General features: G+C 34.6%; 1 protein-coding gene across 5 annotated transcripts; it reads right to left on the bottom strand.

Annotated features, from left to right (window-relative positions):
• Positions 1-2456: 2456 nt before the first annotated feature.
• On the bottom strand, positions 2457-8292 carry LOC102584447 (telomere repeat-binding protein 5-like). Of its 5 annotated transcripts, none has more exons than XM_006358627.2 (10): positions 8200-8292; positions 6314-6535; positions 5382-6219; positions 5094-5300; positions 4886-4954; positions 4713-4792; positions 4329-4570; positions 3641-3970; positions 3476-3539; positions 2457-3052 (listed from the first exon to the last, which is right to left on the bottom strand). In XM_006358627.2, the coding sequence occupies exons 2-10, from the start codon at positions 6392-6394 to the stop codon at positions 2882-2884; spliced, it is 2082 nt and encodes a 693-aa protein (XP_006358689.1). In that variant the 5' UTR covers positions 6395-6535; positions 8200-8292; the 3' UTR covers positions 2457-2881. The 5 variants fall into 5 exon arrangements, with proteins under 5 accessions (XP_006358689.1, XP_006358688.1, XP_015169562.1 ...); XM_006358626.2 differs by lacking the exon at positions 8200-8292 and adding an exon at positions 7746-8114; XM_015314076.1 differs by lacking the exon at positions 8200-8292 and adding an exon at positions 7902-8114.
• Between the last annotated feature and the right edge of the window lie 7284 nt (positions 8293-15576).

Here is a 15576-nt window from a genome sequence, read left to right as displayed (position 1 = left end):
GTCTGTTTTAGTGGGCTATGGATCCACTCAAAAGGGGTACAAGTTGTACAACTTGGACAACAAGACTTTCTTTGTCAATAGAGATGTGGTTTCTTAGAGTCTGTGTTTCCCTTCAAAACCTGTCATACTACTTCACAAAATCCAGTTCCCATATTAGACTTGCTCAACTATGATGATCTGATCACTGTGGTACCACCTCCTATGACCAATGTACCACCTACTTATTCAGACAATACTCTCTCACAACAGAATCTTCTCTCACCATTGCTTTTTGATCATGTTGATCCTCCACCTCCACTACGAAGGTCTGCTAGGAGTTCCAAACCTCCAATCTGGCATAAGGACTACCTTACTAAGAATGGGACTAGCAAGTGTCTCTACTCCATCGCTTCAGTCCTGGATTACACTGGCTTATCTGAGAAATATCAAAGTTTTGTTTCCAAATTCTCAGTTGAAACTGAGCCTGCTACTTATGCTGAAGCTACTCAGGATGTTAGATGGGTGGAAGCAATGCAGAATGAAATAAAAGCCTTAGAAGATAATAAGACTTGGGAACTAGTAGACTTGCCAAAGAACAAGAAGGCCATTGGTTGTAGATGGGTTTACAAAGTTAAGTATAATGTTGATGGTGGTGTGGAAAGGTTTAAGGCAAGGTTGGTTGCTAAGGGATATAATCAGAAGGAGGGCTTTTATTATCAAGAGACCTTCTCACCAGTGGTCAAAATGGCTACAGTAAGGTCTGTTATTTCTATTGCAGCTGCTAGTCATTGGCACATCCATCAAATGGATGTTTACAATGCTTTCTTACAAAGAGATCTTTATGAAGAGGTGTATATGACCCTGCCTGAAGGTTTCAGTAGGGAGTCTGGAAACAATCAAGCATGCAGATTATTAAAATCACTTTATGGGCTAAAATAAGCTTCAAGATAGTGGAACATCAAGCTTACAAATACCTTGGTTGAATCAGGGTTCCATCAAAGTACACGAGATTACTCTTTGTTTACAAAAAGGAAGAAAGACAAGATAATGATAGTACTCATCTATGTAGATGATCTATTATTGACAGGGAATGATTCTGCCATGATTCAACATACTAAGAAGGTTTTACAACATGCTTTTAAGATCAAGGATTTAGGAGAACTCAGATATTTCCTTGGTTTGGGATTTGCTAGGAGTGATGCTGGAATTTTAATACACAAGAGGAAGTATGCCTTAGAACTCATATCAGCCATGGGGTTAGCAGGTGCTAAACCAGTTTCAACTCCAATGGAATTGAATCAAAAGCTTACTACAGTGGAATTTGATGACAACATACCACCTACACGTCCTGATGAAGTGTTGAAGGATCCTGCTAGCTATCAAAGGTTAATTGGGAGGTTGTTGTACCTCACCACCACCAGACCAGATATATCATTTGTTGTGCAATGTTTAAGCCAGTTTATGCATTCTCCAAAGGCTTCACATATGGTGGCTACACTTAGATTAGTGAGATATTTGAAGTCAACACCAGGTCTAGGTATTCTGATGTCATCTATAGAGGGAAATGAGCTGCAAGTGTTTTGTGATGCAGACTAGGGTGCATGCATTAATAGTAGAAGATCAATCACAGGGTACCTGGTACAATATGGAGGTTCACCTATATCTTGGAAGTCTAAGAAACAGGTGACAATGTCTAGAAGCTCAGCAGAAGCAGAATATAGAGCCATGGCTTCTACAACTGCTGAAATAGTTTGGATTGTTGGTTTCTTTGAAGAACTTGGAGTCAAGATTAATCTTCTTGTACCATTATATTCAGACAACACTTCTGCACTGCAGATAGCAACTAATCCAGTCTTCCATGAGAGGACAAAGCACATAGACATTGATTGCCATTTTGTGAGGGAAAAGATCCAAGAAGGGCTGATTGTCACAGCCTATTTGCCTTCATCTGAACAGCCTGCTGATGTTTTCACTAAGGCTCTTGGAAGAGATCCTCATACATATCTTGTGTCCAAGCTAGGAATGAAGAACATCTTCATAGCTCCTAGCTTGAAGGAGGGTGTAAAAGAGTTGAACAAATGCATTGATGTGCACTGAAGATATATTAGTGTGCATCATACATTATGGTGTGGATCACACACTTAATTGTATAGCTAGGCAAAGTTAGTTACAATAAGTTGTTGCAGTTAGTTCAAAACAGTTAGCATTTGAGTCTGTTAGATTAGATCACAACATTAACAGCATGTTGTATATAATGTACATCTCAGATTGAGAAATAATCAATGAAGCTAAATGTTCTTCTTGCTTAATCTGTATTGCTTTGTGTGTTCTTAGCTCGAGTTGAGTTTTGGCTATGGATTCTTCCCAGATTCCATAAGCTTCACACAGGTCAGGGTAAGTGTATAACAATTGGACATCATAGAAACAGTAGTACTATAAGTACACAAAATCAACGAAAAGATAAACAATCTGTCTGAAACAAAAAAAAATGTAAATCTTGAATTGAAACTTATTATGTTAAAGAAGTTGGAGAATCACTACAAGACATTGAACCAAGTTCTACAATGAATAAACAGCTACACCATCTTTTTTCCCTTTCTACAAACCCCCCAAAAAAAAAAAGTTCTTGTCAAAAAACCAAGAATTTAAGCAGATTACAAAAATTATTGTGTTAGTAAGCACTTTATTTTCAAACATGTACAAGTGCCAACCCCCAACTGCCCCTATCCATGCAGGAAAAAGATTCCACTGCAGGAAGCTAAATGTAATATTCAACTAATATACTTCCCTTGTGTTATATAATCTTTACACTTACAATATTTATTATTAACAAAACAAAAAAGGAATCTCCAAAACCCCATCTACTTACTTATCTTCCTCCAGTTTATCCTTTTCAACCTCATTAAAGCAAAAGACGCGTCTCGGATTGATGTTTCATCTGTTGTCTAGCTTGTTGTTGGGACCAGTAAGCATGAGCAATGAGGACTCGGTCGAGGAGTTCCTGAGGCACAGGCTCACCTCTCCTTTGTTGAGGAGATATTCGCGCTGTGTGCACCAGTGTTTTCCATTTGTCCTGAAGAAACGTGAACACAAACATCACGCGTTTATTATAACATACAAGGAACACATTTTAATTTTCAAAACAAGAATTACACGTTTAATCGAGCCTGCACGACCAAGGAACAAGTTGTGCTGAGCTGATCGTGACCAAGCTCAATCGTTTGAAACTAGTTGGACCGGGCCAAGCCCCAAGGCGGCTCGGCTCTTTGTCCAGGCAGCCAAACTTAATCAAGAGGATAACTTATAATTTCATTTTCCTTCCTCCAAAATTCACATTTAAATGTGGAAACGAATAAGGAGCTAATCAAGAAGAAGCTAAAGTGGAAACTACAGGAATGAGCAACATATGAAGAGTCTAATGCCCTTGATTCAAGTAGGCAGAGTGACAATTTGAAGGTGAGTTACCGAAATGCAAGAGATTTAGTGCAGTTTGTACCTTTAAATCGACATAAGTTCTGTGTTTGGCGTTATCAAAAGCTCGCATTTTGACATCACGCCACCTGCAAAGATAGCAAAGACAAAAGGAACTTTTGAGGTCAGCATTTGCATACAACTATTAAGAAGATACAAATTTAAGCGAGTATGGCTCATTTCGATATACCTTCCAGTTCCAAGCTTCTCAACAGCTTGAACAAGTGCTTCCACTTCGAAAACAGAAAAAGGTCTACGGATTCGACGCTGCACAGTTTCACATCGCTTGGGCTTTCGCATTGGAACTACAGCCAAGGCTTCTGCATCCATTGCAGCAACTGGAACCAATGCTCTTGAATCTGCAGCATTTTTCTCCAGAGAGGCATCAGGAGGGGATGGAGCTGAATCGTGATCGCTTTCAATGAAGTTACTCAAATTTGTTCCTGAATAATCCGGGAAGGCATTATACGTCTCCTGTTGCATGCCATTATGAATAATAGTAGAACCAGGTGAGCACCTGCTAAGAAATATATGGCAAACTTAACAAGACTTTTTTTAAGAAGGTTTTAGGAAGAACAGAATAAGGGCCTGCCACCTTCCACAAAAAGCAACATCAGATAGAGAAAAAAGAGGACAAGAGACTAACAGGGTTAAAGAGAGTAGCAATATCTCAGGTGTCCCGAGTTGAAAGCAAATGTAGACTTTAACTACACATAACGACATGCATACATTTGCAAGAATTAATTCATCAATAAAACTGAAGCGTCACCAACTCCATTGACTAACTACAGCTAGTTGAATGCCAAAATTAAGCTAGTGAAACTTAAAGACTATACAATAATTAATGCCAAAAAGAGATCGTCGAGCATATGAAATACCTTGTTAGTGGTTGAGGTGTCTCACAAGGAAGTACAGGAGAACGACCTTCTGGACCTAGAGGTGGGGAAGCTCGAGAGGGGCTAGGCTCCAGGGTAAAACCAAGAGCATCAAGTTTGTCATCATGTGAAATTCCAGCCTGAAATAAGGTCTTGCTGTCATCTCTAACCTTCTTACCCTGAAAAACTACACCAATCCGCAGCCCACCACCAAGTATTGCCGTCACTGCTTCCATTACGGTCCTCTGCAGAGTATTAGAAGCATAAAGAGTGAATTTCTATGTTTGAATCTGGAAAAGAGAAACAAAGAATTCTGCAGCAATACTACTGAAAGAACCTTATTTAAGTGAACAGATTATAGCATTTAGAATTAACACTTTCACATGCCTTTAAAGAACCAACAGTTGCATTTTCCGGAATCTCAACAAAAAGCTCAGGAACTCTGAAAGACTTGATCTTGAGCTTCACTGAGGATAAACATCTTTGTAACATCAGAAACTCTTCAAATGAAAAATTGCCATAAAAGAATCATTGCTTAGTCCAAAAGAAGGCCTTCTCACCATGGGAGTCATTAGACCTGAAGGATGCACTAGCTGCTTTGGGGATTGACGTCCCAGCTGCTGCACAGGCTGTCAGATTCCATATGCAGAGGGGGAATAGGTACCAATTAGAACTGGGAATGCATACACACCAACATGTGCAAGTAATGACTGTGAATAATGTGCATGTTTTTCACTGTAGGCAGGGTTTCAGAAGAAGACAACAAACCTCCTGAAGATGCTAGACTATAACCGGATGCATCTCTATTTAAGTCTTTTGTTGGAGAACTACATATTCCATCACTACTCCCTCCATCAGAATTGGAGAACGAGTTACAATAATAGAGCTTTCTTTTCTTGAAAGGAAAATCTCTCTGAGACCTTTCGCTCGTGTAGACATTTTCCCTTTTCTGGTAGACATGCCTTGTTTCATTATCTGGAGAGATGCTTGCTATGTCAAATCCAGGAAGTTAAAAGCTGAAGGTCAGAACCAAAATAAACAATAAAAAACACTCACCAACATTGACATGTCCCTCATCATCAGATTGCGGATTTACTTCCCAGTATTTGGATGCCTGTAACTTCCTCATCCTCCAATCTCCTACATGCGGTGCTGGCCTGAAGGCCATATTTCTGGTGCTAGGTTGAGTGCACCCACAAGATTTTTCGTCATCATCTTTGTTAGCTAACTGTACATCATTCCGGATCACCGGAAAGGACCCAAAAGGATCAGGGTCCGTAGAAAGAGATAACTTTACAGTATTGTCCGAAGCAACAAGCATTGAACGCTTCCTATCCCAAGGATCAGGAAACTCTGAACTGCAAACTGCAGCCCTCTTATTCGTTGTAATCGCTGCATCATTTGACAGGTTGATTTTCACTTGTTTTTTACTTTCAGTGCCTAATGTACAGCTAGAAAAATCTCCACAACCAGATAACTCATGTTCTACCTTAGTAGAACAGTTCCTGTTTTCAGTTTTGCGTTCACCATTTATGAATAGTTCTGCAGAACCCAACTTCTCCGAGCAATCTGAACTTGTAATTACAGATGCTGGTCCAGATAACGTATCTGTCGATTTGCTTAAACAATGATTTACTACAGGAGCTTCTGAAACAATCTGAGAAATGAAGAACCCCCGCTCCTGGCACTGCTCATTACAACGATTTTCTTTTAATGGTGTATCTTCATCCTCCTTAACCGTCTCAGTAGTATCTTTCAGAACTGCAGACTGATCTTTCCCACTAGATTTTGAAGTGCTTTCTCCTTCCAGGAGTAACTTCCCAGCTACAGTAGTCAACAAGTCAAAAGCACACATTTCATTGCTATCAGATTTCTTCCTAATATTTCCCCTTCCCTAAAAATATCGACAACGAAATAAGATTAGAATGAGTACCTCAAGTCAAAAACATTAAGGCGAAATAACAATCGCATATGAAAAGTGAAGTTACCCTGGCTGATCTCGTAGCTCGGGGAATATGAGGCACCTGATAGCCAATGAATCCATAATCTAACCTCTTGTGCAACTCCATATCTCAGAAATCATAGGACTAAACATTCAGAAAACACGAAACACCAGCAGTCTTTGATCTACTTTACAGTATGAAAACCACATATCTATACATCCCTCCAGATAAGCAGTGCAAGTACATGAAATAATCTAAAGAAGAAACCTGCCAGATCACAAATCACGAATCAAGACATTGAGGTAAAAGTATTGGAAATCAAGCACAGAGGTGTAAAAAATCAGGAAACAAAAAAGGCAACACAACAGAATGCCCACATTTTCATTAATGCTAGCTTAAGAAAAAAAATCCAAGGAGACTGGCACTTTGTATTACAGAACTTTAAGCTGAATTCAACCCACAGAAAAGTTATTGGTTTTTTCACTTGACACTTAAATGATGATTATAAAAGGGAATAATCTTAAAATTTTTATCATAACTACATTTTCCACAATATCCTAAAACCTTTTACTATCCAATCCAAAAGCATACAAAGATAAAGTATGATCTCAATTTCAAATTTAAAAGAAGCTATTCCCTCCAAGTAATGCTACACAAAATATGGCAAGATCTTAATCATAAGAAACCACAAGAATCAAAAATCACTGAATCAGAACTATAAGAATGACAAGAAAGATAATCACCAACATTATGACAGAAAAGAACATGTTTTGATCAAACAAAAAAAAGCGCCAGTATAATTCCAACATGACATGTTTGATGAGAAGGAAACAAACATGTTGCTTTTTTCCTCAGAAAAAGGAAAAGAGGAAAGAAGCCATTTCCACATGAGGGTAAAGTAATTATGCAAATCTTAATGAAATCCATGAATCCCAACTCCCCATAAACCCAAAGATTGGAGGTGAAATTAAGAAAAAAGAACTTACAAAGATGATACAAAAAGAAAGCAATTAGATCAACCAAACCAAACCTAGCAAATTCAAGAATCCACTTGGGAAATATCAATAGATCTAATCTAAGACACCCTGATTTTCACAGAAAAGCTTTTTGGGGGACCAAATTCTGAAAAGAACTTAGAAGAAAGGGAAAAAGCTTCAATTTCTTAAAATGCTTTGTTGGTAGCAGAGATGCAGAAAAAAACAAAATGTTTTCCACAATCCAATCAGGTTCTGAACAAAGATTGGAACTTTATGCAAATTATGCACCAGAAAAAAAAAATGGATCACATCACCTTTAAAGAAACAATTTTTTCTTCAAACCCCATTAAACCATACTTAAAGAACTTAAAAGGCAAAGCATCAACAGTTTCTTCTACTTTGACAGGATTTTCTCCCCAATCCAACCAAGTACCAAACAAAAGATAGCATCTTTATTCAAATTGTGCATAGAAAGAAGAAAAAAAAATGAATCACATCACCTTAAAGCAACCAAATTTTCCTCAAACTTCATCACAATTTACCCATGAAACACTTAAAACTAACAAATTCAACAATTTCTTCTAATTTCTCAAGATTTTCTCCTCAACCCAACAAGTCTCTGAAACCAAAGATTGGAACTTTATGAAAAAATTTACAATCAAAGAAGAAACAAATGGATCACCATCACCCATCACATCACCTTAAAGCAACCAAATTTTCATCTTTTTTTTCCCTTCAAAAACCATTAAATCCCCACAAAAATTCTCAACAAAGATGAAACTTTATGCAACCAAACAGGATATTCAACTGTTATAAACAAAAGATTACAACTTTATACACACAAACAACAATAAAGAAACATGTCACATCACACCTTAAAACAACCAAACTGCCATCAAAATTCACCAAAAATAAAATAAAAATTCAAGAATCACCCAAATTGTGTATACATACTTAGTAACCAATAATTGTGAAATGCAATTTTTTTATTTTTCACCATGACCCAAAAACCCTGTGAAAACCACCCCCAAACATTGTCTTAAACCCCAGTTCTTTATACACTTACATCCATGACCGGAACTGTCGGTAAAATACCGGTTGATTCACTGGCAATAACAGGTCACTGGTGAAAAAACTATGCAAAGACCGGTTCTTTGCCAAATGGTGGGCCCATATACAATGTGATGTTGCCACGTGGAGGGTCAAACGGATCAGTTGGTTTTGGTTGGTTTATACACTATCAGGTAAAAACGTTGGGTCATCAAATTTTCTTTTTTTTCAAAACTTTTTCTTTTGTTGTGTCTTTAAAATTATCCCTTTCATGTACAATCCGACAAAATTGGAAAAAAAATAGTCTTCATTTGTTCGGAAAAATTACAATTCAATATCTTTGAGCGATTTAATTTATAAAATAATTAATTTTTTTGTATATTTAAGTATATTATACATAGTCAATGTATAGATTATGTTGATGAATTCATTTGGTTAAAATTTGCTTGCATACTATCTGTTTCTGATCTTACTTGATCGAATTGCACTGAATATTGTTACAGTTAAAAAAATATGGAATTATTTCGTTATAATCTTGGACTTTAGAAGTTATTTTGCAATGCCCTTATATAAAATTAATTAAAAGCTCTAAATTTATGTAGTACTAATAAATAATGAGCATAAAACTAAAAGTATATTTATATAGTTAATGTTGATAAAATAAAGTATAATAGGGAAAAAGGATAAATATACCCCCGAACTATCGTAAATGGTATGCAGATACCCTCCGTCATACTTTTGGGACATTGGTGTCCCTGCCGTCCATAAACTAGAGCATATATGCCCTTCACTCTAACGGAAGACTAAATAGGGGCACGTGACACAATCTTATCCGTCGATAAATGTCGGATCAGTGGATAAGATTATGACACGTGTATGTCCGTTAGTATAAAGGGTATATATGCTCTAGTTTTTGGACGGCAGGGACACCAATATCCCAAAAGTATAACGAAGGGAATTTACATACCATTTACAATATTTCGAAGGTATAACTGTCCTTTTTCCCTATAAACAATGAAATAGTTGAAATGCCATCAAGCTAACCTATGCACAGGGGCGGAGACGGTATAAATTATGGATTCACAAAAGACAATATAATACTCCCTTTGCCTCAATTTATGTGATTTACTTTTTTTTTTAGTCAGTTCCAAAAAGAATGACACATTTTTATATTAAGTAACAATTTAACTATAAAATATCTATTTTACCCATAATAAAATGATTTACAGCCACACAAATTTCTATCATTCAATTTGAGCCACAAGTTTTAAAAGTCTTCATTTATTTCTTAAACTCTGTGTCGAGTCAAACTATCTCACATAAAATGAGACGGAAGGAGTATTAATTATGAATTTAAATGAACTTAATAATGTTTATTTAAAATCATAAAATATATTAAATTTTTTTATTAAATATATAATTACTTTATTACAAATTTAGTAACTATTATGAATCGTGAGTTCGATGACAAGTTTATAACTCATTTTATAAGGCAATCGAGTCATTTGAGCGAATAATTATTTCTATAAAATAATTCCCTACGACAATAGAGAAATTGAGAGATTATAAATAAGTGGTGACGGTTTGGATCATATGCCACGTAGTATTTCAACATAATCTGACGTGGCATCTTTTTAAAAATCTCCACCATTATCTGATTATTTTTAAAATATTGCAAACACCATTAAATTTGTGTGAATTATTAGTTTTGTTTTTAAATTATTAACAGTATTAAAAACGTTTATTTATTTGATCAACTGAATTTAAATACAACACTGATTTTGTAACATGATACATGCCTAAGTTCTCGCTAAGTTTATAAGTGTTTTCAAAACTTCTCTCGATTTTTTATTAAGAGTCGCATGCTATTAAGAATTTGAGATCACTTGTTATTTCATGTGTCGAGAGTGTATTTAAATTGAGTTAATCAAATAAAATGGTGTTTTTAAGACTGTGAATAGTTCAACAACGAAATTAATAATTTACGTCAACTTCAAAGATGTTTTTAATTTAAAGAAAAAAAAGGTGTTTTTAATTACTTTTAAAAAAATACGGAGAACCGTAGATAAATAACGGCGTTAACCTCGGGAAGTGTGCTTAACCTTACAAAACAAAACGTTAGTCGTAATATAAAGTGACGGTTACAACGTCAAATTACATGTCTGTTACTTGTCGTGTAGTAGAATATTTAGACACGTGGATAGGGAAAAAAAAGACAATTTCATAAAATTCTTTTTACTGTAGATAAACGTGGGTAAAAGGAGAGGGAAAAATATATTTGTTTTTATAATTCAAATAAGCTCGGTTTTGGATTGATTAATTTGGATATTCTGAATTTTCACTTTCGAATTTTTGATCGTTTATGACAAGTCGTAAAAAATAATAGTCTCAATTCATATATTGATTTGTTCTTCAAAATGTATAACTTTCTACGACTAACGAGTAACCAGAATTAAAACCACTCTAGCTATAATCATGACCCATGTCGTAGAATTCCGGATAGAACTTAATATTATAGGAGTAATAAATAAGGTTAAAAGATACTAATCTATTAGATTTTTTAAAATTACCTACTAGCAATATTTTTATTTTTGTTGAACTTTAAATTATAATTTTCTTTAAAAAAAAATCGACTTTATTTATCGTTAGATCACATTTTTTAAATGTAGTTGGCCAAAATGTTTCCTTGAACCTTAAACACACAAAATGTAGGTTTTGACAAAAGCTAACATAAATGGTTCAAAAGTGTATGCTAATTAATTAGCCATTTTTTGGACATGCACATGCAACGTATTTATTATATTCCAACCTCCCATTTTTGGTTCTATAATAACATCAATACGATATTTGCTGAAAAAAATAGGGGTATTTACGACCCCCAATTATTTGATGGTTGAATGGACGAGTTTAACTTAATTAAGGCGGATTATGTTAGTTGAGTTAATAAATAGATATATTGATTTGTCCAAAAAATTACTCAGGCTAAAATGAGTTAAAATGCATATCATAGCGTAATTCATTCAATTTTTACTGAATTTGAACTGCTTTATTTGTTATTTTATGAACTGAACTGAGCTAAGTTGATAAATAAATAGGTTGATAAATTAATGAGATATTTGTGCTATAAAATATATTTTTTCCACTCATTTTCCACTGAATCAACTATATGGTCTAATGTATGATGGCAAATATATAGATTCTTAGTTTTTTTCATATGCAATAATTACATTTTTTTCACATTGATTCAATCAAAAAAAATTCTATAAAATAACCACCAAATATTTTTGAGTGAAAAATTCAATATGAAAATAGTAGTAATGATTTTTTAGTTCTTAATATTTGTTCACATGAGATGGAGAAAGGGTCCTCGTCTGGCCCTCTTGTCTAGTACTACCTAGGATTAGAAAACATACTAAAGTTGGTTGATTTAACAATGTTTTTTTTTAATTCGGTATTTGATATCCATATAATTAAGTTAATATGTATTTTATTTTAAATTTTTAATAATTAAAGTTAACTTGTTAGATTTAATGTAAATATATCGGATATGATTAAGTATCTAATAAAGATGAACCAACCTAATTGGCAACCAATGAATTAACAGCTAACTAATTATAGAACCAAACTTGGTTTCTCTTTCTTGTTAGTTCAACAAATCATATTGGCATCATGAATCCACCCCTTTAGTGTTGTGGAATATTTAAAACTTAGTGTCAAAGATGTGATGATTACATATTTTGTGTTGTGGAATATTCAAAATTTAGTGTCGTGGAATATTCAAAATTTAGTGTCGAAGACGTGATGATCACATACTTTAATAAAATAAAAAATTATTTCCATTTTTTTTTATATATGTATGTGTTAATTTTTTTCTCACAAACATCAGAGCAAAGTTGGATATAGATTCTTTTTTGGTTCCTATTTGGTGTGGTATTCGGTATTTAAATTGGAGAGTAATTAATTCGGATTTACGCCGTGTAGGGATTAGTTTGGGAGGAAATGCTTTCTACCAAGGATTTTTCATACCTATGGCTTGAATTCGAGACACCTGGTTAAGAAAAAAAACAATTTTATCCACTACACCACATTTTTTAGTGCTGATATAGTTATGGACTTAGCAATTCATTCGAACTAGATTGCTTGCATTTGGACTTTGTGTATATCATATTCGTTAAATGAGTATACATTGTTGGATAAAGAGTGAATCACAAAAATTAAAATAACCATATTAAAATAAATGGGTGAGTGCATCAGTTTGTGCACAATAGCCTTATAAAAGAAGGAGACATGAGCGGAAACATAGTTTTAAAGGATTTGAAGAGACAAGTCTTATAAAAGAAACATTTTTCATAAATGTAATAAGTCATAACACTGAAATCATTGATAAAGAACACAATAGATCAAAAGTGAAGTATAATTGACTGTTTATCTATGAAACCTCTAAACATAACTGAGTAGTGACTATCGGAATAAGGTCCCCGACATAGCTTCAACACATATTCATAAAATGATGGAAATCTAAAGACTAAACCCCTGAAAATAGAAAGGAGCTTACCAAAATTAGAAGAAATAAGACCTAGTGAGCGGTTTGATCACGCACTTGTATACCAGAGTCTGCATCAATTAAAGATGTAGTGTCCCCGACAGAAGGGACGTAAGTACTTGCGAAATAGTACTATATGTAAAATGACAAGATGAAACATGATATGCATATCAAGATCAATAGAAGAAACCAACATAATCATAATTGTGGCATAGGAAGGTGAAGAGCTAAGTTCATTTAGTTTGCCTTAGTATAACACCCCTAAATTTCTAAGTCAAGATCCGAATCATTCTGTAATATCTCGCAACTCTACTCTTAAAAGCTGAATCGTTCGTCGAAAGTATATGAGCTTGAGCCGGGTGATGTCCTACTTGCTCATATGTTTTAAGGTCATTTACCAAGTGTATCAAGGGTATCAAAAGTGATCTAGGGTCATAAGGGACCTCAAACACCAAGCTTAGTTCAAAGCATTCCTATCGGCTAAGTTCTCGCATGAGTTCATATAAAAGGTCAACTTCAAATGCTTATATCTCTCCATATATAATGAAATAGATGGCATATGGCCTATCAAATTAAAGGCCTATATGTCTTTTTTCACGTCACCAAGTTTACCTTATTCAAATTCAGAGTAAAAATTTATACTTATTTTACTAAAACATGTCTGAGTTGATAAATTCGGTGAGGACACCTGCTCATTTGGCGACTCGCAATGGGTTGACGAGTCGCCGAATTAGCTCGTTGAAATGTCCTGAAAACCTCAAGTCTCTGTCTATTTTGGTGATCTAAAGCTCCATTTGGCAAACCGCCAAATATTTGAATGAGAGGACCTCCAGATTGTCGATTTGGCCGATGGGATTCATTAAAAGATCATTTTCTTTGATTTCTACGGCCTTCTTATGTTCCTAGAAGGGTATTCTTGACTTTTTACCCTAAATTAACTTCTCTAAGTTCATCTTATAACCTAATATCATCATTATACATATAGAAACTCTCAAAATCTTAATTCTCCTTCTTTCAAAGATCAAGAACTCCAAGAAGAGGATTTCTCCAATCTCTCCAGCTCTAAAGACTCTAAGTTCAAGATTCTCTTCAAGGCACCTAAGATTTTCAATCCACGACTCTTCTCCACACTTTATCTTTCAAGATTTTCTTCAAGTTTATCCAAGAACATTGTTCTTCCAGGTATATAATACTATTCATAGTGTTGAACTAGTTCGTCCTCACGCCATACTTCTCAATGTAGTCCATAAAAAAAAGTCAAATCTAGGGTTTTGTCCTCAATTTATGGAATTCTTGATATGCACTTATCCTTATTTCGCGTTCTAAATTGTTATATTATGATATTGTAATACTTTAAGCGTTGAGTTTCTTGATGTTGTCGTTCATGCTTATTTTCCACATGAACCCTAATTACTGAGTTTTTTACTAAAATTTATCAAGACGTTATTTTTCTTACAATGATTTTGAAAATTTAAAGTGAGTTTAAGTGAGTTTAAAGAACTATATTTAGAGAAGTTTGAGGGTACTTTAACGGTTCCAAAACCATCATTTTTAAGTTGAAAGAGAGTTCTACTTCATAAACAATATAAAGAGTTTTCAGATTGATTCAGTACATGTCAGTTACCTCTTAAAGAATCCCTCAAAATTTATAACTCAAAATAGGTCCATGCTGAAATATAGACATGAAAAACTCAACTCAAAGATTTCAATAACAATATAGAAAAACTCAATACTCAGAACTCAAGAACTCAAAATTCAACGTTACTACTCATCTCAAAAATACTCAATTAATAGGGTTCATGTGGAAATATAGACATGAACGAATCAACTCAAGAATCTCAATGCATAACATATAATAATTCAATAGTTAGGAATATAATTTCAAAAAGAATCAGGAACTCAAGAACTCGGAGCTCAACATCAACTCATCTCAAGAACACTCAAATCTAAGGATACAACCCTATATTACTCTTTTACTAATTTTAAAGTAGATGTAGGGCGTGAGGACAAACTAGTCCAATACTATGATAGTCTTACATACCTGGAAGAACAAAGTTCTTGGAGAAATTGACGAAGCTCGAAGAATGCTCAAAACCCTAGCTTTTCTCCTCTTGGAACCTTGCTCTAATGACTTGAAGTGTTAATTAACATAAACGAACTGATTAACACTTTCAAAGCCCTTAACTAGGTGAAAACGTCATGGTTTAAGCTTAGAATATGGGTTAAAATGACATAGGGAAAAGACCAAAGTGACCCAACTTAAAAATGGATGGAGTGCCTTAAAAGGAAGGCTTCACGGACCGTTTAGGGCTCCACGGTCCGTGAAACAATTCACCGTCCATATAGCCATCCGTAAAACTTCGAATGTCTGACAGGGCCTTACTAAAACGAGCATAACATTTTACTCCAAACTCAAAATGGAGCAAACTTGGTGGCGTTGGAAAGAGGACTCGTAGAACTTTAATTTGATAGTTCATGGGACACCTAATTCGTTATATGCTAAGAGATATAATCATTTGAAGTAGACCCAAGTAGAATCTCACATTGTATTGGTAATTAACAAAGCTTTCAACTCAACTTTTCTATAATTTAAATATAAAAGAAATAAAAATATTTTAAAACTTGTTGGTATTAAGTTATCTGATCATGTAAAAAAAAGTAACTACATCAACATATTAGTTAAACTAAAAAATAAATAAAGATAAAACAAAGTACCTTGGGAGAGTTGGACAAAGAAA

This window comes from Solanum tuberosum, unplaced genomic scaffold, assembly GCF_000226075.1.
Source record: "Solanum tuberosum cultivar DM 1-3 516 R44 unplaced genomic scaffold, SolTub_3.0 scf00266, whole genome shotgun sequence".
Classification (NCBI taxonomy): domain Eukaryota; kingdom Viridiplantae; phylum Streptophyta; class Magnoliopsida; order Solanales; family Solanaceae; genus Solanum; species Solanum tuberosum.
Note: the sequence above shows the minus strand (reverse complement) of the source record. Positions and strands in the feature narration are given on the sequence as shown.